We start from the raw sequence: 24423 nt of genomic DNA, 5'->3' as shown, positions 1-24423 counted from the left end.
ATTTCCAGCAGGGCAGGCAAGGTTTATTTCGAAGGGGTGGCTCCCGAGGCCGGGGCTGTGCAGGGATTAGTGACTGAGGGCTCATGCTGATGGTTGTTTCTTTCGCGTTCATCAGCTCGGGTGCGCTGATGGTCACGGAGCGGTGACGCGCTTTCCACCCCCCCGTGCGGGCCAGTGCCAGGGCTGCCGCCAGAGCGCACAGAGCTCGAGGCTTTTCATCACTCGCAGCTGCCCCGCGTCTCAAGCCCAGGGGGCGTGGCTATGGGGGGGGGACACACAGGGTGGGAGGAGCCTGACTGGCTGGGCCGGGCCAAGGAGCGCAGACGCACACCTCGGCGCGCGTCCCTGCCCCTCGAGTGCACGCGCAGCAGAGCCGGCGGGTGCGCGCACAGGGACGCTGCAAGACTTGGGAAAAGGGGCGGCGGCCGCAGAGGTGAGCGGGTAGCGAGTGCGCGCCTGGGGAGGGGGCGAGAGGCTCCTGGTCCTTCACTGCCGGGGGCTGTGGCCCGCCCCGTAGCCTGAGAGTAGCGGGTGCTCATGGCCTGCCGCGTCCGGGCTTGTTTACTGGAAACCTAGGCAACGGGCGGGGTGAGGCCCGCCCCCGTGCGCGGGGCGCTGCCCCTTCAGGACGCCCCGGCGGCCCAGTTGCGGGGTTCCCGGGTTGCGGGCATCGCCGGCAGAGACCTCGCTGCCGAGCCCAGCGGCTGCCGGCCTGCCCGGGCTTAGCCAGGACAATCCTCACCCCCCCGCCTTCCCTGCCCCAAAACTCGGGTGTGGAACAAAAAACCGGTTCTTGTTATTTTCCATCTGGTTTGTGAGCCTGTAGGGTGCTCTTGATTCAGGTTTCCAAACGTTTCTCTGCAGCCACGGGGGTTAGAAACTTATAAAACAAAACAAAAAATGGAGCTGCTCATGTAATTGCTTGGCTGCAGGAGCTTTAAGAAAAACACCAAATACTGAGCTTTAGGATGAAATCACACTAGCTGGCAGTACTGTGAACAGGATGGATCCCTGGATAGGGCTGTCCCATGAAGTCCACAGCCAGAGAGCTTCAATATCGCGTTTGCACTTCTAACAACCTGTTCCAGAGAGATCAAAACTAAGGGTGAGAGGATTTCAGTCCCTATCCCTTTTCATCCTGTTACCTTTCGTTTGAGACTACTAACAAGACTGAAAAAGTGGGCAAGGTAATATCTTTTATTGGACCTGCTTCTGTTGGTGAGGGAGAGAAGCTTGTGAGCCACACCAGAGCTCTTCTTCAGATTTGGGAAAGGTACCCTGAGCATCAAATGCAAGGTGGATCAGATTATTTAACATAAGTACAGGTTTCAGAGTAGCAGCCGTGTTAGTCTGTATCCTCAAAAATAACAGGAGTACTTGTGGCACCTTAGAGACTAACAAATTTATTAGAGCATAAGCTTTCGTGGGCTACAACCCACTTCTTCGGATGCATATGCATGCATATGCATCCGAAGAAGTGGGTTGTAGCCCACGAAAGCTTATGCTCTAATAAATTTGTTAGTCTCTAAGGTGCCACAAGTACTCCTGTTATTTTTAACATAAGTAGTTAGCACATATTCTAAGGGACCACTAATGGGCCACTCTACCTTGAATGGTCCCCTTAGAATATGTGCTAAGTACTTATGCTAAACAATTTGTTCCGCCTTATGGCAGTGTTTCTGTGAGATGGATACTTGTCCACAAGGAAGTGGAGATGGCTAACTTGTGAGCTTTCTACTTCCCAAGATTTTTCCAACTGTAAAAGTTTATCTTTTATCTTTTATCTTTTCTGTGTGGTGGTTAAATCATTGTAGTATTAAATATTTTGACTAAATATAAAAATACTATTTTAAAAATCTGATTACATTAATTTGTGAATACTAATAATGAATATGCACTAGTTTGACTGCGTTTTCCCTGTTATGATTATGAAAATCTCCTTACATTTTAAATGAAATGTTTGAGGTTATGTGAAGATAGATGCATTTTCACTTTAAATAACAAATAGGCCCATCGCCTTCACTGGGGAGCAGAGAATGCTTGAAACGAACATCTGTTGAGTATCTGAAAACAGGGTCAACTTTTACTCCCACATAATTTAGAACATACACCATGGGGCGTTGGGTTTCTGGGAATCTTGAAGTTGGGAGGAAGATTGCCTGCAAGTGCAGAACTGTCCAGGATAGGGGAGGAAACTTTGCAGAGGGGGTGGTGTGTGGCATGAAGGGAGAGTTTGGAGCTATTAGGGATACAGTAGCTGGGAACCAGAAGGATTCTTAGGGTATGGCAAAAGTTCTGGTCTGGCTAAAACTATGTAGGATGTAAGTTAGGAGTGGGGAGGGTTAACGCATCTAGTACAAATTGCAAATGCTAGAGCGGGGTAGGCAACCTATGGCACGCGTGCCGAAGGCAGCACATGAGCTGATTTTCAGTGGCACTCACACTGCCTGGGTCCTGGCCACCAGTCCGGGGGGCTCTGCATTTTAATTTAATTTTAAATGAAGCTTCTTAAACATTTTAAAAACCTTATTTAATTTACATACAACAATAGTTTAGTTATATATTATAGACTTATAGAAAGAGACCTTCTAAAAACGTTAAAATGTATTACTGGCACGCGAAACCTTAAATTAGGGTGAATAAATGAAGGCTCGGCACACCACTTCTGAAAGGTTGCCGACCCCTGTGCTAGAGTTAAGAAGGGACTAGGGAGAGCCTGAAGCAAAGAGAAAACTAGTGTTTCCAGGGAGTGAAGCTTGGAGCTAAGACAGAAGCCTGGAACTGCTTCCAGCAAAAGATAACACTGGCAAGGGAAGATTGAAGTCAGGAGTTACTGTGGAGATGGGCATCCAATGCAATATTGATAGGGCCCTACCAAATTCATGGTCCATTTTGATCAATTTCATGGCCAGAGGGTTTTTAAATTGGTCAGTTTCACCTTTTCAGATGTTTACATCTGAGATTTCATGGTGTTGTAACTGCGGGGATCCCAACCCAAAAGGTACCTGGAGGTGAGTCTGATCCACACACCCCTCTGTCCCCCCAGCAGCTGTGCAGGTGAAGAGGCAGTTCTGAGTGCTGTCCCTCCCCAGCCCTGTGGGATTGGCAGCTAGGAGCCCCTGACTGTGGCGCTCCCAGCAGCAAGGGGGAGATCGGACCCACTTCCACAAGCCTCTTCCGGCTGCAGGAACCTCCGGGGTTGTTGCCCAGCTCCAGAGCGACCTGCAGCCCCAACAGTGGCTGTGCAGGGGAAGAACAAGTCCTGTCCCTCCCCAGCCTGGGCCGGGACTTGCAGCTATGAGCCCCTGGCTGGGGCATTCTCAGCAGCATGGGGGAGATCAGATTTCATGGGGGAAGGGCTTATTTCACAGTCCGTGACATGTTTTTCATGGCCGTGAAATTGGTAGGGCCCTAATCATTGAATAAAAACTCCCAGGTTGGGAGTTTTAGGTACATACCCTGTAATTTAATTATTTTTATTTATAATAGTAATTATATAGAAAATATATGGTTTTCATATAGTCTTTTTTATTTACAGTTTATTGTGAAGTCCACAGTCAAATTTGCATGGATTTGGAGGTTAAAGGAGTTGCTGCATCTCCTAGACGGCAAGCTGAGCTGTCATCAAGGGGGAAGAAACTTAGTCAAGTATGTTTAATGGAAAGATTAACGTTTCTATTTTGATTTACAAATATTTTCAGGTGTGTTTTTTATTTCACAGACCATTTAGCTCCTTATGTTCAGGATTTTAAAATAGTATAGTTTATAGTTTATAGTAAAAGTTTATAGTATTAAGGTTACTGCAATATAAAAGAACTTGCAGGCTAATTATTGAAAGTAAATAAATTATTGTCTTGGTGAGTATGAATACAGTCTTGGATAATGGTAGTCATTAGTTTGACTGCGACTGGTCTGAACATTAATACTTTCTGAATTATGCACTGTAGATATTTCCTTTTTTGTTTAATAAGTATTGTGCCCTTTAGGTTTATAGATTAAAAATAGTTAACTGATTGATTAGCATTTGCTTTTCTTCAAGTCCACATACTTCCAGTTAACTTCCCTCTTGTTGCTAGGTGACCACATTAGGGAGTCCAGGACTGAGACCTGTCAACTATGGCAGACTGCCTTTCTCCTACCTGACAAGATGTCTTTCTGTATTCCACTATCAGATGTGTTCTGTAATAACATCCTCCAGCCAGTAGTCCTGTGAGAATGCTGTTTTGTACCCCAAACATTCAGTAGGGGCCTCTGTGGTGTGTTGCAGAAAGGAGCATTCCTATGTTTTCCTGATCTCCCCAAGAGTTCAGAATGTAACCATTGTAATACTTCTGCCTTCTGTAACAGAAAACAGTCATAAAACAAGATTCAAATTCTGTTCTCCAAGGGTATGTCTACAGTGCAGTTAAACACCTGTGGCTGGCCCATGTCAACTGACTTGGGCAGTGGGGCTGTACAATTGCAGTGCAGACATTCAGGCTCTCTGGGAATTTGTGAGGGAGGAGTGTCCCAGAGTTCAGACTCCAGCCCAAGCCCAAACGTCTATACCACAATTTTACAACCCTCAAAAGACAGAACTGTGTCTTTAAATCATGATTTAATTATTATGCTGACATTTTTGTAGGGATGGAAACCAAATATACAAGCAACTCATGGCCTTCGTCCAGCTGAGTAAGTCTATTCTTCCTACTTATGAACTGTCTGTTTCATTCTGCATTAAGTAACTTTGGTAAATTTCCTTATTTCATTGTCTTTATGCTGATGTATAAATCAAGGAGTTAGGTGGAATTTATCACCATAAACTTGTTGGCTATGCTTTATACTTAAAGAGGAATTTAATTGTTTTCCTTAAAATGATACTTTTAAAAGTCACACTTATTTGTATAAATTTCACTTTAGTAAAGTAGGTTTTTTTGAAATGTACATTGAGATTAATTGGAATCTGGTGCCGTCATTAGTGATTACTCATTAACATTTTTGCTTTCTTTCAAATATGTAAAAGTTGGATGGTTGAGCTTTACTTTTTTAGTTACTATCTAAGCTCATGGCAGTTATTTCTAATTGTAAACAAGCTATCTTTTATACTTGTTACCATTATGAAAGGGGGTAGGAGAGAAGAATTGCTGCTCCTTATAGATATTTCATTATAAATACAGAGAAATTGTCATATGAGAGTATTTTAAAAAGTGGTTTGAAATCTGCTTTGTATAGTACTTCCAAAATTGGGGATTCTGAGGCCTGGGAATAGGTATATTAACGTCATCTATTATCAGTGCCATATTTGAGACTGAACTGCCTTATTTTAAAAAATCTTTACGGTCATTTTAGCTCTCCATAAGATTCTGCCAGTATGTATCAAACATGACCTTGGAATGTCTATGGCTGAATAAAGGGATAGTTCAATCTCTGTGTGTATCCAGTCCTTCTCCACTGACTGGGTGGGCCTGGAGAGTCAGCATGTCTTCCAGTCCTAGAAGGGACTCTGTTATAACAGAGTTTTGAAAAATGTTTGTTGGTAGCAAAGTGAGAGAAAATATGTACTACTGATGCTCAGACTATACTTGGGTTGTTGTTAGAAGGCTTACAGTGTTTGAAACTGAAATCTGGCATCTTTCACAGGTACTGTTTTTAAGTGCACATTCCAAGTCTTAGTGTGACTGGTAGTTTTGTAATGTATTGGTAATATAGACAATTTAATCAAGCCTTTATTTAGCCAACACTCATCTGTTTTGCTAAAATAGAGTTAAATACCAGCAGCCATACACAGGGGAATTTAGTTACAGTATAACTCCCCTTTTAGAGTACGTCTAAGCTGCACTCTCTTTGCGGTGGCCTGTAGGATACATACATTGCATGTCCGGCTAGCATGGGTATAAATAGTAGTGTATGTGGTGAGGCACTGCTTAGTGGAGTAAAGATCCCCGTGAATCCTTAGAATATGTACTCTACACAGCTCAGAACATGACCCTCCCCCTCCCACTGTTTTTGTCCCTGCTGCCAGTCTTTCCCTGCTGCAGGGAGCTGTGGGGAAAGCTCTGGCAGGGTGTGACAGCGGGAGCCTTTCCCCACTGATGCATGTGGCTATGCACCACAGTGTGAATGCAGCTCACTTTTTTCCTGTGGCATATAACTATCCATACTCTATATGCGCACCCCACCAGTGGTGTGCAATATAGACATAGCCTAGGGTCTGATCCAGCTCCCACTGAAAGTTAAGAGGGCGTTGGATTGAACCCAAAGGGCACAATCCAGAAAGATGCTGAATGCATCTTCATTAGTGCTGGGTATCTTCAACTCCAGTTTACTTTAGAGGGTGGTAAGGACACTCATTACTTAGTGGGATTGGGGCTAAAATGAAGTAAAAGTACAGAATTGCTTTAATGTATTTCAATTGACTTTTTAATTTATTTAAGCTGAATGAAGAGTCACTATTGGTATTTAATTGCAGTATAGTTGGGACTGTGCTAATTCCCTTCCAATTAGTTTTGAAGAGCTGCATTCAAAAAGGATTACTTTTTACTTCCCCATTGCCTCTCTTCTGGCTGATTATGGAGAGGAAAGAATTTGCCACAATACTGTTGTGGTAGAGGGGTAATGAGAAATCCCTGGCTTCTGATCTTGCTGCAGCTGCTCCTAGTGGGGAGCGAAGAGGAGCCAGGATGGTCTTGATAGAACTATCTGAGGCTGGAAGTGAAGATAGGGCCTTCCAGGGGCCCTTCACAGCTGCCAGTGTCCTCTGCAACTGGGGATGAAGAAAGGCTCTGTTACCACTTCCTGAGGTGAAACGAAGGGGGTTGGTAGGGACTTTTGCCAGGTAGGCCCTCTCCAATTATAGTGAAACTGTTTATAGTGAAGATATTTTTGTGAAGGGGAAAAGCACTTCATTATCAGAGGGCTCCCTTGTACTGCAATTGAAAGCAAGAGACTGTATTAAAGAATTACTAAAGCCATCTTTTAACTTCCTGCAGGGTGCCATGCCTTGATTTGGGCAAGCTGGGATCTTCAGATGAAGAGGTAATCATGAGTTAGCATTATCTGAAAAGTTTGCAGAAGTTTGTCAAAACATTCCTTTTGACTATGAAATAAGTACAAATAATCTTGTTCTCTTTGTATTTTAGGATGGAGATTCTTACATACCATACAGTAAGAGGTTTCCTCGCATTGGCCCTCCAGATTCATCTTCAACTGTTAGTTGGGGTTCACCATTACAGACTCCTTATGCACAGCATCATCAGACACAACAGGTCAGTTTGCCATTACTGATATTTTAAAAATACTGTCTTTCATGAGAATTGAAGCAAATAAAGCACATCTAATTTCATTACACAATTTAGTTCTTTCCATTTGTGTGATTAAATTAAAAGATAGGAGAGTATTATTGGTCGAAGTGCTTTCTAATGAAGGTTTTTTTTGGCTAGGAAGCTCTTCAGAAATTTCAAATTCCATTTCTTCATCACAGTAACTATTTATTGTAGACTGTTGATTTATACACTAATTCTTTTAATTTTGCCTACTGACAATTTGTACACTAGTGGTCGCTATTGTTAGTAACAATTTGTGAAAGCATCTGAAAATTATGATTGCATTAAGGTAGCATATAACTTTGATTTCTAATTCTAAACAAATCTTAAGAAAATTGTGAAAATCAGAAAATAATAAAATAATTAACCAAAATAAGAAATAGTTCTTAAACATAAGATATGAAAAATAACTTTTTATTTACAAATAGCAAATATTTATTTTGTGGAAGAATATGAGTTGATCTTTGCTATGATAGTCTATGAATGGCTGAGTGCAGTAACTTCATTATTAACATTTTTCTTCCTTTCTCTTTCAAAGATAATTGCGAGTTAATTTCAGAGTAATATCTAGTTTGGTTGACAACATAAATGTATATATTTTAAAATAAATCTAAATAGAACATCAGTATTTATTCTTCTCTTTCCGTGCTGAGTACAAACCTAAAATTCTTGAAAAAAAACCCAGCTACACCTAGTTGTTATAGAAGGAAAATCAGTTATTCAGTTTTAACATACTGCTTTCTGGAAAACTCCAGAGTTGTTCAAAATCACTGTCCAAATTACTGAAATTAAGAACACATTTGATAATGACTCTGCTGAGCATTTTTTCAGTCATTGTTACTTGAGAGTGAGAAGAGGTGTCCTTTGAATTTTTCTGTTTTGTTTAACTTTGGAAAAATGCATTTGAAAAATTTTCTTTTGATTCATGCAGCATAGATGGCGATAATTGCTATTTAAAATAACATTTATTTTTCATTTCTATTAAACAGATGGCTAGAAAACATTGTCAGAAGAAAATGGAGGTAAAATAGCTGGAAAAATACATCCTGACAAAATATTAGCAATTGAATAGCAGAGGATTGTGATGTATGACCTGAAAAATAAATAGGTTTTAACTTCTTTGGTATGATAATGAAATGGCTTAGTTGAGAGACTACTTTTAATCTCCTATCATTATATATAGTTACAGTTTCAAAATGCAAATGCTATCAGATGTTATAGTTTTTGTGATTAGAAGAAGGAAAAGGTTCAGGGGTTGCAAAGGTTAATCTTCTGAGATTGATATGTGCTCAAGAAGTGGTTTCCCAAACTTCAAACCAATTCAGGACCTGTACAAATCTACAGGATTATTTTCTGTGGTAAGGGTGAGAGGTGTATGCCAATTTTTAGTAAATTGCATTATATTTCTGTAGTTAAGGAACGGAAGGCATCCTAACCTCCCTATATGTGTATGTCCGGATGGAAAATTGGAAAACATCCTTTGGTAGTTCTTTTAAAAATATGTAATTTTCTTTAAACTCAAGAACAATTAATACAAAAAGTGAGTCCATATCAGCAGTCTAACCATCTGAGGGCCTGATCATGAGAACATCTATGCACATATGCAGTCCTTAAGCAAATAATCCCTTGAAGTCAATGGGTCACTTGCATGAGTAGTGGTTTCAGGACTGGGTCCTTAGAAAGCAGCACTGTGCTGCCAGTGTAGGCTGGAACATTGTTTGGTACAATGTAAAACCTTTTATCACCTCTCAGCAATTGTTAATAATACAGCAACTCACATTGATTAACTTAGAACATGGTCATTCACTGTATGAAATGACCACCTATTAGGTCACTTTTTTCCTAATTAGGACACTGCAAACCATATTCTCTCTCCCTTTCTCTGTCTCTCTCTCTCCGTCTTTCTCGGCTTGTCTATGCTACACTACACGTTTTTTGCCTGCGTAGTTATGTTAGCAGAGCCTCCTGGTGCAGATACAGCATGACACTCACTCACTCATGCCCGTCACCCCAATCGGGGTATGGGCCGCCAACCACAGATCTCCAGAGTCCTTTATCCTGGGCCATTTGCTCTAGCTGGTTCCAGGTATAGCCCATTTTTATGCTATCAGCCTGAAGGTCGCGTCGCCAGGTGTTTCTTGGACGGCCTCTTTTCCGCTTGCCTTGGGGGTTCCACCGCAATGCCTGTCTAGTGATGTTGGTTGGCTGCTTGCGTAGTGTGTGTCCTATCCAACCCCACCTTCTCCTTCTAATTTCTTCCTCTGCTGGAAGTTGACGGGTCCTCTCCAAGAGGTAGATGTTGCTGATGGTGTCTGGCCAGCGGATCTGGAGAATCCTTCTAAGGCAACTATTTATGAAGGTCTGGATCTTCCTGGTGGTTGTTTTAGTTATCCTCCAGGTTTCAGCTCCATACAATAAGACTGATTTCACGTTGGAGTTGAACAGTCTAATCTTTGTTGCCAAAGACAGCTCTCTAGAGCTCCAGATGTTCTTGAGCTGTAAGAAAGCTGCTCTTGCCTTACCGATCCTTGCTTTGATGTCTGCGTCCGTGCCACCCTGTTGGTCGATGATGCTGCCTAGGTAGGTGAAGGACTGCACTTCTTCCAGAGGGCTTCCATTCAGTGTGACTGGGTCATTACTGATGGAGTTAATCTTGAGGATCTTGGTCTTGTCCTTGTGGATGTTGAGGCCAACCTGTGATGACGTGGCTGCCACTACGTTGGTCTTCTCTTGCATCTGCTGTTTGCTATGCGAAAGGAGTGCAAGGTCATCGGCAAAGTCCAGGTCATCAAGCTGGGTCCACAACGTCCACTGGATTCCATTCCTACGCTCATAAGTGGATGTCTTCATAATCCAATCAATGACAAGGAGAACGAAAAATGGTGACAACAAGCATCCTTGTCTGACTCCGGTTCGCACCTGGAAGTTGTTTGTAAGCTGCCCTCCATGGATCACTCTACAGTGTGTGCCGTCATATAAGTTCTTAATCAGGTTGACCACCTTTGCTGGGATGCCATAGTGCCGAAGGAGCTTCCAGAGAGTCTCTCGATCCACGCTATCGAATGCTTTCTCATAGTCAACAAAATTGATGTACAACGAGGAGTTCCACTCCATAGACTGCTCGACTATGATGCGGAGCGTTGCTATCTGGTCCGTGCATGATCTATTTTGCCGGAAACCTGCTTGCTCATCTCGTAGCTGTGGATCGACGGCATCCTTCATTCTCTCTAAGAGGACTCGGTTGAAGACCTTCCCTGGCACCGACAGAAGTGTGATTCCTCTGTAGTTGGCACAATTGCTGAGGTCTCCTTTCTTGGGGATTTTAATAAGATATCCCTCTTTCCAGTCCGCCGGAATCACTTCTTCTTCCCATATCTTCTCAAAGAGGGGGTACAGCATTTCCACTGAAACATCCAGATCTACTTTCAGGGCCTCTGCTGGAATATCGTCAGGTCCAGCCGCCTTCCTATTCTTCATCATAGTGATGGCTTTTCTGATCTCATCTCTGGTTGGTCTGTCACAATTGATTGGAAGGTCTTCGTTGGCTGGGTCAATGTCTGGTGGATTTAATGGTGCTGTTCTATTCAGGAGTTCCTCAAAGTGCTCCGCCCATCTATTCATCTGTTGTTCTATTCTATAGAACAACAGATACAGCATGAGCCAACAGAATAAGTTCCTCTGGCATAGCTAAATCACTTCCCTGTTCGACATTAGCTAAGCCGACAGAAGCACTCTTCCTTTGACATAGTGGCATTTACAACAGGTTTTGCTGTCATAGCTATGTCAGTTAAAGGGTGTGGACTAAGTCTGTATATATGTGTGTGTCTGTCTGTCTGTCTCTATTGTCCTCTCTAATAACATGCATGTGGTCTTAAGTTGGTCGATGTGAGTTGCTGTGTTCTTATTAGCTGTGTGTGTGTGTGTGTGTGTGTGTGTGTGTGTGTGTGTGTGTGTGTGTGTATATATATATATATGTATATATATATACTTTTGCTAGAAGGCATTTTTCAAATTGATAATCAGTGAACATAAATCTATTTTACTATGCAACGTTACCAAAACGTTGAAATGGCTTTGACTACCTCCCAGTCTCTTCTTTTCCTCTTTTTGACTTTCTTTTACCTTTCCTCTCCCTCTTTATCCCCTTCATTGTTTCCCAGATGCCACAGTGATGGATGTGGTATAAGAACCTAAAGAGACTAGATCTCCTGCTCATTCTCCCTCTTTGTTTCTATTCCATCTGAATCTACCTTGAGGAGAAAAGGTAGTCAAATGCCACTGATGTATTTTAACATATTTTTGTGTGTGGCCATGATTTCTGCATTGTTTGCTTCAGATGCCTGATTGTAGCAATACTTCCACACGAAATAATAAAAAAAAATCATGCTTCCTCTGTAGGAAACTTTATAGGTGAATCTTCCCTAAGAGACTAGGTGGTAGAATAATTTAAATATAGATTTTTTTTCTTTATTTCTTGGTCATTCCCACACAGTTCTACTGTTACTCCATGGCCTGGTCTACAATGAGATTGACCTAGCTATGTCACTGAGGGCTGTGAAAAATTTCACGCCCTGAGTGCTGTAGTAAGGTTGACCTAGTTCCCAATGTAGATGTGGCTAGGTCAGTGGGAGAATTCTTTCACCGACCTAGCTATTGCCTCCCAGAGTTATGGATTTAATTACAGCGACAGAAAAACCCGTTCCATTGATCTAGGAAGCAGTGCGATAGTGGCTGTAGGGTAGGCATGCTCCAAGTCCTATCTGTAGAACATTCATAAAATCAACAAGTGAGTGGGAAATAATTTCTCACTTTTGCATTTTGTATAGTCTTTTCTACACTTTTCTTGAAAGAGATTCACATCTTCCAATGGAGGCTAGTTTCACAGTGTGAGAAACACTGTTCTAGAACAGGGCTTGGTCTACACTTGAAAGTTATATTGGCATAGTTATGTCAGTCAGGGGGTGAAAAACCCACACCCCAACTGATGTAACTATGCTGAAAAAACCCTCAGTGTGTCGGAAGTGTATAGTATATAGACGGAAGAGTGTTCCGTCGACATGCTAATGTTGTTCAGACAGGTAGTGTTCCTGCACCACCAGAAAAAAACCCTTCTGTCAATGTAAGCTGTGTCTACACTATGGGGCTATGCCAACATGGTACAGTCTCTGTGGTGTAGACATACCCCAGGACTGCTGAACTACTTGTGCAGGGCCCGCATATGGTTCATAAGGTGACACTGCTGGATCCGCTATTGTTTGGCAGGTGAAAGGGGGTGGTGAAAAATCAGCAAAATCCCATAGGTGCTAGGACCCAGTGAGAGACAGAGGAGAGGAGAAAAGAAGCATTTTGGTTCCTCCTCCCACCCTGCTCTTTCTGCTGCTGTTTCTGCCCAACCCAGCACAGCACTTGACTCCTGGAGAGAAACTCAAGAAACTATGTAGCTGGCTCCAAAGCCTTTTCAACTGATGTTGTCCTTGGAGTTGAGCAATGTATAGGGGAAGGTGAGGGAGCAGCACCCCAATGACTAGTCAGTACCACTACAACCCCTGATCTAGATAACCTTTGGCCCTTTCATTCAGCATTCCAAACCAAATATGGGTTCATGCTGTTGCTCCAGTCTCACAGTCCTCTGCATCTGCAAAGGCTGGCAAGAGACCAGATGGATTTTGGTTTCTGGGTATGGTTGAGAGTTGCTTCATTCGCAGAAGAAAAAACTTCTCTAAGCAAAACAAGAAGAGTTTCACGAGAACAACCTAATGTTGTTATACAACAGTATTTATTTTCTTCTAAATGTTAAGTGTGGTGTCAAGGAACATCAGTCCTTTAACTGTAAAAATGTACTGAATGAGTATAATAATCCTGTTGTTGACATTGTGTATCACAGCAGGAGGCTGTTATTTCTGATTATTCTTTGCTTTTTAGCTTTCTTTGGAGCAAAAGACAATACCGGAAAATCTGCCATCCCCAACAGACAAATACAAACTAAAATATCAGCAGTATGAAGCAGACATGAAAGAGGGATATAAACAGTATTCTCAGAGAACTACAGAAAATAAAAAAAACAATGCCCAGTCTCAGGAATCTTCAAGAAAAACAGCAGATAAAGAGGTAACATATTTTAAACTTTCAGATGTACTTTGGTGCTCATCCTCATTAGTATCTGAGCATCTCTAATGTTGAATAGGCATTCAAATAGAGGAAGTCTATTTGAACCCTTTCCTCTTATGAACACTAGAAGCATAAGTCTCCAGTGGGAGAGCAAGTCTATGCCTTGGGAAGGCACTTCTCCCAGCCAGATGAGCAAGATTTGCATGAGGTATAGATGAGAGTTCTTATTTGCAATTTTATTAGAAGGAAAATGCATAATTGGTGACTCCAAAAGAGGAAGGATGATGGTAAAAATGTTACATTAGAATGGTGAAGTGCTTTCAATCCTTATTTAAATATGTATATAGAGCCATAACTTTGCATAGTTTACAAAAACAGAAAAAAATAGATTACCATTGCCCTATAGAATTTACAGACAAACAGAAAATAAAAATTAGTAGAAAAAAAGATAATGTGGGGAGAAGAGGGAAAGGGGTTAAAATAAATAAAGATAATGTGAACTATTTAGATTGTAAGTCCTATGGGGGCAGGGAAAGCTTATTCCATGTGTGTATGGTACCCAGTACAACAGGGTCCCAAACCCTGATTGGGACTTCTTGGTGCTACCACAATACAAACAAATAATAATAATTGTATTATATTATTAATGAATCTTATAAATTCTGCTATTTAAAAAAAAAAATAAGACAGAGGTGGTGTAAAAGATGTGGAGTAGATAGCAGAGGAGTGGAGATCAACAATGGAAAAACAAAATGAAAAAAGTTGCCTTTCATTTTCTTTTGAAGAAAAGGGAGAGGGTGAGGATGCTCAGCACACCTGAAGAGTTATCATTCCAGGTGTGAGGAGAAGCATGAAAAAGACATGAAGGTGGGAGTAGGAAGTGAGCAAGAGGTGTGGAGGGGGATGGCTATTGAAGAGAGAGAGAAACTGGATGAAGCCTTGATCAAAGACGATGAGTTTGAATACCATGGAAAGAGAGAGGAAGCCAATGGGCTACAAAGCAGTGACATGCTTGAAATGACAATGGTGAAGGATAATTTTAGCTGCTGAATATTAATAGAATGGAAAGGAAAAAGTTATGGAGGAGGGAGACTAGTGTCCCAGGCTGAGATGGCTACTGTGTATATTGCTTCATTGTCTTAAAAGGACACTGTCCACTTGAAATCAAAATTTCAAATGTACTTACTAGTATTCGAAGTAAAACCTAAGAGAACCTATAACTGAAAGAGAATTGAGACAGGAAAAATATCCTTTTTTTTTTTCTAATTGTGTTTATTTTGTGCATGTTATAGCACCTTGTCAGTGATAGTGTTTTGTTGATGGTGAGTTTCATTTCCTGCACAAGCACAACATCACACTGTCTTGCATCTGGCTAAGAGTAACTCACTTGCATGCTCTACGTCTCCAGGCTCTGCAAGAGAGCATTTATGGGAGCAGCACAATTGAAATTGAAACTGAAAGGATAGCAGGTGGATGTTTTCAAAGAGGAAGAGGAGGGCAAAATAGAGTTGGAGTTGCCAGTGTTTGGTGTTTGCTTTTGGGCCCACTCAAAAGATATTTCTAAACATGAGATGAGTAAAACAATTCTTATATATTTTAAAAAAAAAGTAAAATGAAAAATCAGGCTATTCTATTTTTAATATCCTGATTTTATCCTCAAGTCTTTAATTACTTTTTTACATCAGTCTTCACTAAAAAAGTTAATTGTAATCAGATGTTTAACAAAGTGAATATTAACAAGGGAGAAGGATCTCTGGTCAGAATAGGAAAAGAACACGTTAAAGAAATACTTAAATAAGCTAGATGTATTCAAGTTGGCAGAGCCTGATGAAATTCACTGTAGAATACTTGAGCTAGCAAAGCAATCTCTGAACCATTAATAATTATCTTCAACAATTAAGGAGAACAGCTGAGGTCCCAGAGGACTGGTGATGGGCAAACATAGTACCTATCTTCAAAAAGGGGGAAAAGGAGGTCTTAAGGAATTATGACCTGTCAGCCTAGAAAGATAACGGAACAAATGATTAAACAATCAATCTGTTGAAACCTGAGGAATAATAAGGTGAGAAATAATAACCAACATGGATTTGTCAAGAACAAATCGTGCCAAACCACTCTAATTTCCTTCTTTGACAGGGTTACTGGCTTAGTGGAGGGAGGAAGCAGTACATATGGTATCTCTGGACTTTAGTAAGGCTTTTGACACTGTCATTCTCATAAGTAAATTAGGGAAATATGGTCTAGATGAAATTACTATAAGGTGGTTGCATAACTGATAACTAGTCTTTGAGTACAGTCTATTAGTGATTCACTGTGAAACTGAGAGGGCATATCAAGTCCTCCAGGGGTAAGTCCTGCATTTGGTACTATTCAAAATTTTAATTCATGACTTAGATAATGGAGAGTTTGCTTATAAAATTTGTGGATGACATCAACCTGGGAGGGGTTGCAAGCACTTTGGAAGACAGGATTAGAATTCAGAATGATCTCAATATATTGGAGAATTGATCTGAAATCAATCCGATTAAATTCAATAAAGACAAGTGCAAAGTACTACACCTAAGAAGGAAAAATCAAATGCGAAATTGATAATAATTGGCTATGCAGTAGTACTGTAGACACGGATCTTGTGGTTGTAGTTGATCACTACTTGAATATGAGCCAACAATATGTTGCAGTTGCAAAAAAGGCTAATATTCTGCAGTGTATTAATAGGATTATTGTATGTAAGATATGGGAAGTAATTGTTCTGCTCCACCTGTTTCTTGTGAGGCCTCAGGTGGAATACTGTGTCCAGTTCTGGGTGCCACACATTAAGAAAGATGTGGACAAATTGGAGAGGGTCTAATGGAAAGCAACAAATGTGATAAAAGGTTTAGAAAACCTGACCGATAAGGAAAGGTTAAAAACAACTAGACATATTCAGTCTTGAGAAAAGAAGACTGAAGAGGAATCTGATAACCACCTTAAAATAAGTTAAGGGTTGTTATAAAGAGGACAGCGATCAATCGTTCTCCATGTCCACTGAAGGTAGGACAAGCAGTAATTGGCTTATTCTGCAGCAAGTGAGATTTAGGTTGGATATTAAGAAGATTTTTCTCACTGAAAGGATAGGGAAGCTCCAGAATAGTCTTCCAAGGGAGGTTGTGAAATCCCATCTTTTGGAGGTTTTTAAGAACAGGATGGACAAACACCTCTCAGGGATGGTAGGTCTACTTGGTCCTGCCTCAGCACAGTGGGATGGACTGTATGACCTCTGAGTCCCTTTCAGCCCTACATTTCTATTATTCAGTGAAAAACAATATGTAAAATAGCTGGTGAGTCAGTAGTACTCAGAAAAGAATTTGAGGGTTATAGTGGATCACAAACTGAATATGAGTCAGTGTAATACTATGCCAAAAAGGGCAAATGTTGTGGGATATATTAACAAGATGGTTTTATATAAGAAATGGAAGGTAGTTGTTCCTCTCTACTCTGCACGGGTAAAGCCTGAGCTGGAGTACTGTGCCTAGTTTTGGGCACCACATGTCAAGCAAAATGTGAACAAACTGGAGAGAGTCTAGAAGAAAGCAACAAAACTGATAAGAGGTTTGGAAAACATAATCTATGAGGAAAGACTGAAAGAATTGGACATTTTTAGTCCAAAGAAGAGAAGGTTTAGGGGGAGCATGATAACAGTCATCAAATATGTAAAGAGGGTGGTGATCAATTGTTCTCCATGTCCAACAAGGGTGAGACAAGAAGTAATTGGCTTAGTTTGTAGCAAGTGAGATTCAGGTTAGATATTAGAAAAAAATCCTTTCTAACTGTAAGGATAATTGAACACTAGATTAGGTTACTTAAGGAGGTTGTGGAATCTCCATTGTTGGAGGTTTTAAGAACAGGTTAGTCAATGCCTGTCAGGGATGGTCTAAGCATAGTTGGTCCTGTCTCAGTGCAGGGGGATGGACTAGATGACCTCTAGAATTTATAGAATACACAATCAGATTTTTTTTTAATCAGTCCCTGAGATCATAAGTAATTGTTTTATGAAAACGTGATCTTTGCATTCAGCATAATTAATTAAAAAAAACCCAACTCAGCTTCTGGGGAATTCTTCTGAAAAAAGTCTGTATTTCTTCCCCTTCATTTCTAAATATATTACATTTACCCTGTCCATCCATCTCCTCTTAAGAGCACTGTTAACTTCTGTAAAACTGCAGGAAATGTCTAAGAGAAGTCTAACCCAGCGGTTCTCAAACTGTGGGTCAGCACCCCAAAGTGGGTCACAACACCATTTTAATGGGGTCCCAGGGGTGGCATTAGACTTGCTGGGGTTGTGTAGTAATTTTTGTTGTCAGAAGGGAGTCGCGGTGCAATGAAGTTTGAGAATCCCTGATCTAAACCAAAGAAAAATATTTTTGTTTGCTACAACTGATTGTCCATGATGTTGTAAGTAGAATACAGTGTATTTCTTTGTAGGACCCACAGCTTGAAGACAGGACTGATCATGATCTTACGGCTCTTGATGAGAAGGCCCTCTTGCAGCAATGCTATACAAGCAAGCCCTATGCAATGCAGCACAGCATAAGGAAGTTAGAAGCTGTAAGTTTCTTGGATGGTATTAAATTGTTATATAAATATCCCTATATATCAAGGCTTGTAGGTATAAATTTTGATATGCTGTAGAAATATAGAAAATCTCATTGATAGATGTTTGTATATATGTGTATGTTTACATAATATATTTATATTGATTAAATCATACATGATCTAGCATTGACAAGGAAATTAACTGGGTGACCTCTCTTCTATTTCTTCTGTGATCTTTTGTCAGAACTGTGCAGAAAAAGCACAAGAACTCCAAACACTGAGTTTAGGATTATTTCAGCAATGATCAGCAGCCTCCAGGACGTGACTTTTTGCTGGACTACACCAATAAAACAACAAAAAGGCTTGATTTATGGATGATCTGATGTATTGAACTCACTCTGTTGTGATTAAGGACTGTAGCACATAGAATATTCTATCAGAAGGTCTTGAAATAGTTGTTGAACTTGGATATCTCATATACAAAAATACATAGGCACAAAAAGTGAAAGCTGTCAAGGCATCCTTAACTTAGAATTTCAATTTAGAGTTGGTTTGTCATATCCTTAGTGCTTTGAGAGAGATTTAATATGTAATATATATAATTTGAGTTCTTATCCATACGTTTTTTCTTTTCTGAAAATATCAGACCTATTGTCAGTTGTGCATATTTATTTTTAAAAAGCCTTAAAAAGATTCTTAAATATATAATATATGTTAACATTTCCTTTGAGTGTAACTATTATTAATACATACTTTTAAAGGGAAGTTTTTCTGTAATTTCCTTCTGTTCATTGTTTTGCAGTATCAAAAATAATTTAGAGGTAAGTTGTATTTTGAGGAGTATTTTGTATTTGTATTGAGGAGTATTTTGAGGAGATAGCAACCATGATGCAGTCTTCTTTGATTGAAGGTTTGCATCCACAATTGGTCAGTTCGGTCTGTAGTCTAGGAGTACTCTTGGATTCCTCGCTGATGCTGAGCTCTCACATCACAATGGCTGTGAGACTCTGTCCCATCCTGGCGGGTGAAGACCTGGCCTCAGTTATTCATGCCTCCATTACCTCTCGGCTGGACTACAGCAATACAATATGCCTGGCATGAAACCGTCAGCACTTAGGAAATGCCAAGTACAAAACATTGCAGCATATCTCTTCAGCAACACAGGCTTCTTTGAGCACATTGCACATGCCCTATGCTCTCTACACCGACTTCCCATAGAATTTTGAACCAAGTTCAAAGTCTTGGAACTTATCTTCAAAGCTCTCCATAGCCTGGGCCCAGGATACCTAAACGATTGTTTAAAGCTTCTGGTCAACAACTTTGCTCCTCTGACACAGTGGAACTCTCAACAGTAAGAGTAAAGCTCATCTGTATGGGAGACAGGACCTTCTCTGGAGGTTGTCACCGACTCTGGAAATAACTCCCCCAGTAACCAAGGTCTATCACAAACCTCACCAGCTTCCACTCCCAAGTGCAATGTGCATTTCTTTGACCTTGCCTTCTTTAACATAAACACATAGGAACAGGTACATCTAAGAAAACAACAACCTCCTACAAAACCAAGGCTCACCATTCCGCATGTTTCTTCCTCTGGGAAGTGAATGAGAGAACAAACAATACATAACAGGTGTGTGGTCACCTGGCTTAACACACTGCTGGAAGGCACTCAGATACTAAGGTGATGAGTGCAGTATAAAGTCTTGGATATATTTACTATGCAGAATATCTAAATGATCTATAAAAATGAGTGAAATGAGAATTCTTCTGTTTAAGGAAGACCATGGTACAATTTGTGTGATTTGCTCCAGGATGTCACCAATTAGAATTTTGCAGGAGAAGTTGTATTCCTTCTAAATAAAAAGGCTGTTTTGTTCACAGTAGAGTTCCTTCCTTTTGTCCTATGACCTCTATTGAAATCAAATACTTGTCTCAATAGCTTTGTAAAAGACCCACCATGAATTTCTCTAACAGCTGAATGAAGGATGCACTAAAAAAGAAAATATGTCTTCTGGCATTGAATTTAAATTCAGATGCTGAAGTTTCACTCTCTAAAATGGGATTCTCCCTTCTCAACATGCACACTGCTTGAGTCTTAGTGTGGAAATCTTTGGGCATTTAGGAAATGCTCCATGGACTACATTTGCAGTTATCACTTTGTCCTCTAGTATACAGACGCTCCCCGGGTAATGCAAACCCGATTTACAAAAATCCGCACTTATGGAAAAAGTTCTGTACATTCCATAAGTGTGGGGTTTTTTTCGTAATTGTTGGGTATACGTTCCCGATTTACGCAAGGTGTTCCGGAATGGAACACTTGCGTAAGTCGGGGAGCGTCTGTATAATTACTTTTAACCTATCCCTTGGGTCAAGTAGTGGGCAAGAATGTATATGTTCAATAACTTAATATAATGCACTGATAATTGTGACACCTGACTGCATCACAGATAAAAACCAAGCATTTGTAATTCAGAAATCCAGAAAGGAAAAAATCTGTTCAGAATAAACAGTTTGTGATGTATTTGAGTTAGCTATTGTGGCAAGTGGTAATTCATACTTACTGGATAGTGTTGGCATCCTTTCGTCTGTGACAGACTGTGGGAATTGCAGCCTATGATGTAGATGGTTTGCAATGTCTCAAGTGACTGAATAGTTCAGTCTGAGATTTGCATGATCTTTGCCAGTTATTGAAAATGTATGTATCTTGGTTGGGAGCTGCTTGCTTCTTATGGGCTCTTTTCTCTTCAAGCTGTAGGAGCCAGCTTCTGTTATGGACTTTGATACCCTGATGGAGATGATGGTACCTCTTGTTACGATCACTTGCCAATATTTCCCATTGGTCAGGATCAATTCCAAATTCCTTCATATCTCGCTTGCATGTGTCTTTAAGCGAAGCTTGGAACGTCCTGTTGTTCTAGTTCCCTCAGCTCCCCGTATAACATGTCCTTGGGTATCAATCTGTCCATCTTCCAACCTACTCAGATGGCCCAGCTAGCACAGTCATCTTTGCTTGAGCAGGGATGTCGCACTTGGTAAATTTGCCCTTTGAAGAACCTCTGCATTGGTGACTGTATCTTGCCATTTGGTATTGAATATGCGGTGTAAACAACGTAGGTGGAAACTGTTTAAACTTTTCTCCTGATGAGCATAAGTTGTCCATGTTTCCCCAGCATACCATGAGAGTGCTGAGGATGCAAGCATTTTGGTACACTAGCATTTTGGTCTTGATGGTAAGCTTTGAATAGTTCCATGCTCTTTTAGTTAGTCTGCTAAAGGTGGTGGCAGCCTTTCCAATGCGAACATTTAGTTCTTCATCCAGTGAGAGGTTGGCGGTCACTGTAGAACCTAAATAGCTTAATTTTTGGACTACTTCTAACTGGTTTGTATTTGAGGTAACTGAAGGATCTTGTGGAACTCCCTGTTCTAATACAACCATTTTCTTGGTGGTGAGAGCAAATGCCTGACAAGCACTTGAAAGGCCTTCCTTGAGTTCTTGTAGTAGATCTTCATTATGGGTTATGAGGGCAGCATCAGTGAATAGAAGTTCCCTCGTTAGCACCTTTTTGACTTTGGTCTTTGACTTAAGTTGGGACAGGTTGAAGAGTTTCCCATCTGATCTTGTGTGGAGATACACTCCATCTTTCATGTCCTTAAACGCACAATTCAAGAGTACTGAGAAGAAGATTCCAAAGAGTGTAGGGGCAAGAACACATCCTTGCTTCACTCTGTTTTTCATCTCAAAGCTGTCCGAAGTGGACCCACCAAACTGGACAGTTGTTTTCATGTTGTTGTGGAATGAATGTATAAGACTTAACAGGGTTGGTAGGCATCCTATCTTTTCTAGTATTGCAAATAGACCGGCTCTGCTGACTGTGTCAAATGCTTTGGTTAGGTCCACAAAGGCGATGTACAATGGTCTATGCAGAGAGAAAACTGACTTACTGGGAGACTTGTGAATTAAACCCTTTACAACTTAACCCTTTAACAATCTTGGTAAAGTTAGTGATTATCCTTTAAAATTATCTGGTGTTTGATTGGCAACCAGTTTTTCATCCTCTTCAACTATAGTAGGCCTTGGTCTATATAGAATTTGGCTTGCGCATGTAAAAATGCCTACCCGGGAAATCTTCTCTCAATCACAGATTGTCTCTGTATTTAGCACATTAGTGAAATAGAGTTGCACTAAGATAAAGGGAGTCACAGCTGATCAAAGATAGAGAGAGATAACTAATCACAGGCATGCAGATTGGGTTGGGAGCTTACATAAAAAACACTGAACAATGTCTTTGTCTTCCCATGAAAACCAACTATATAAATGTCATGGAAATAAGGGCAAACCTAAATGCAGTAGAGAAGTTAAGAAATCTGATATATATTAAATGATAGGGTTTTGCCAGAGAGTAAAACCCACTGCCAGCAAGGAAGAATAGTTGGGATAATCTCTCCAATGAATAGGGTGATTCCTATAAGACTCTTCCAATTGTCATATATCCGAGAAGGAGAATATTCCAGCACATAGCTGACCTGCTTTCAAATAAATAATTGAGAGCGGACAATAAATCATAAAAGAATCTTTCACAAGACAAAATCAAATTGGTAGAGGTAAATCTTCATTGCTTCAAACCATAATTTGTATCTGCACTGATTCCTATGATACATTGGACAGGGAGGGAAGTTTCTCTTATGCTTTGTCCCACTTAAATAATACACTTACTGAAAGTAATGTGAGAGCAAATATAAAGAAATCTGGCCCTCTGCATAAATGTTAGATTTCTCTTTTATATGTAGACAATAAAATTACACCGAGCTAGTGCATATGTAAACAGTTTAACTGTATCAGAATGCATTATGTGGCTCTAATTTAACTGAACCTCATTCACCGTATAATTTTCTTGATTAGAAAAAAGATAAGGTGAGAGAGTGAAATGACACATATGAAAATTCCATATTACTTAACTGCATCTTCTGAAGATCATCTTATTTTCTGAAGTGTTTATTGTATCTCATAGGCTCTTAATGGGTTTTTCATTTCAGGAGGATGTAGCTGCAGAGAGGAGAAAGCAAACTGTAGTAGAGCAAGTGATGGTGGATCAGTTATCTAGGTAAGAGAATATACAAAGTATAATTACAAGTTAACACTGTAGAAGAATCAACTATTTGAAAGTGTGCCCTACCTTGTGAAGGAAGTATTTTATTTTATTTTATTTTATTTTAAATTTGTGAACATTCTTTAAATTCTTTAATTTTTTTGTAAAACTTCTGTGATGAAAATGATCAACCTTCTAATTTTTAATGCCGTAAGTATGATCTAAGTATCTCTCAGAAGAATTAAAAATGTGTTAACACTTGCACCCTAATTTTAGTGTTTTACAGTAGGACACTCTTGAGAGCTAATCTGCATGCTTTTTTGCAAAATATATTGGTGCCGTTTGTAATACATTATACTTCTGTAGTGAAACTTTCTTCTGAGAAACTCACATTTTTAAAACAGTAATGAATTAATCAGCACAACACTCCTTTGAAGTAAGACAATATTGTTCCAGTTTTACAGAGTTGGCTCTGAGAGATTGAATTGGACAATGTCACACAACTAGGCAGTTAACACCCATGGGTTGGCAGGTCTTTGAAGCACTGTAGACAGCATTTCAGTGTCTTGAAGGAGGGAAGGATTTTGTGATTTTGTTTGGTGACCCTCACTAGGCAGTATAAGTAACAGCATTGACTGTCTCTGGAAAGAACCACAGGAAAGTGATAGAGCCTTTGCAGGGGACAGAGGGAATGAAAAGAACTTTGTGCTGCTTCAGATTGCAAAATACATTTGAATTTTTTTCTTATTTAAAAGTATATGTGATGAAACACAATAAGATGTGCACTAACGGACAATTCTTGCATTTCTTTGTGCTTGAAGCAGGGCCGGCTCTAGGCACCAACGTTCCAAGCATGTGCTTGGGGCGGCACTTTTCAAGGGGCGGCACTCCGGCCATTTGGGGGTGGCACTTTTCAAGGTGCGGCACTCCGTTTTTGGGGGTTTTTTTTGCTTGGCGGCGGCAAAAAACCTGGAGCTGGCCCTGGCTTGAAGTAACTGATTATCAGGCTTATTTTCCTTAATGTACCTTAGGTATGCACAATTAATGCCAGCCTGTGAAGTATGATTATATTACTCTAGCATTTACAAGAGTTAGAACAAAAATGATCTACAAATGTATATTTACCATAGAGCAATGGTTCTCAAACTTATTTGAGTGCGCTTCACTTCTTAGTGTCTATAGTAGTTTACCCCCCCACCCCCACCACACAAGCACATATACTGATAAAAAAATAATCAATATGCAACTCTCACTAAACATTAAAAACAGTATGGTATTTAGTCAAACAGAGCCAATGATCCATTGTAATGAGAGCAAAAGCAAAACTGTGATTGTGGTCGATGCTTACAATTAAATGT

At 40.3% G+C, this 24423-nt stretch overlaps 1 protein-coding gene across 1 annotated transcript in view; it reads left to right on the top strand.

Moving 5' to 3' along the window:
• CAPS2 (calcyphosine 2) overlaps nucleotides 1-24423 on the top strand; it is a 120703-nt gene that overhangs the window by 69120 nt on the left and 27160 nt on the right. Inside the window, exons 6-13 of the mRNA XM_065413081.1 lie at nucleotides 3539-3648; nucleotides 4625-4671; nucleotides 6969-7014; nucleotides 7119-7244; nucleotides 8291-8323; nucleotides 13224-13409; nucleotides 17871-17993; nucleotides 23013-23080. Of these exons, the coding sequence (XP_065269153.1) occupies nucleotides 3539-3648; nucleotides 4625-4671; nucleotides 6969-7014; nucleotides 7119-7244; nucleotides 8291-8323; nucleotides 13224-13409; nucleotides 17871-17993; nucleotides 23013-23080 (739 nt within the window). The remainder of the gene's footprint in view (nucleotides 1-3538; nucleotides 3649-4624; nucleotides 4672-6968; nucleotides 7015-7118; nucleotides 7245-8290; nucleotides 8324-13223; nucleotides 13410-17870; nucleotides 17994-23012; nucleotides 23081-24423) is intronic.

The sequence above is a fragment of the Emys orbicularis genome, chromosome 1, assembly GCF_028017835.1.
Source record: "Emys orbicularis isolate rEmyOrb1 chromosome 1, rEmyOrb1.hap1, whole genome shotgun sequence".
NCBI classification, from domain to species: domain Eukaryota; kingdom Metazoa; phylum Chordata; order Testudines; family Emydidae; genus Emys; species Emys orbicularis.
The sequence above is the reverse complement of the archived record's forward strand: the minus strand, read 5'-3'. Positions and strand labels throughout refer to the sequence as shown.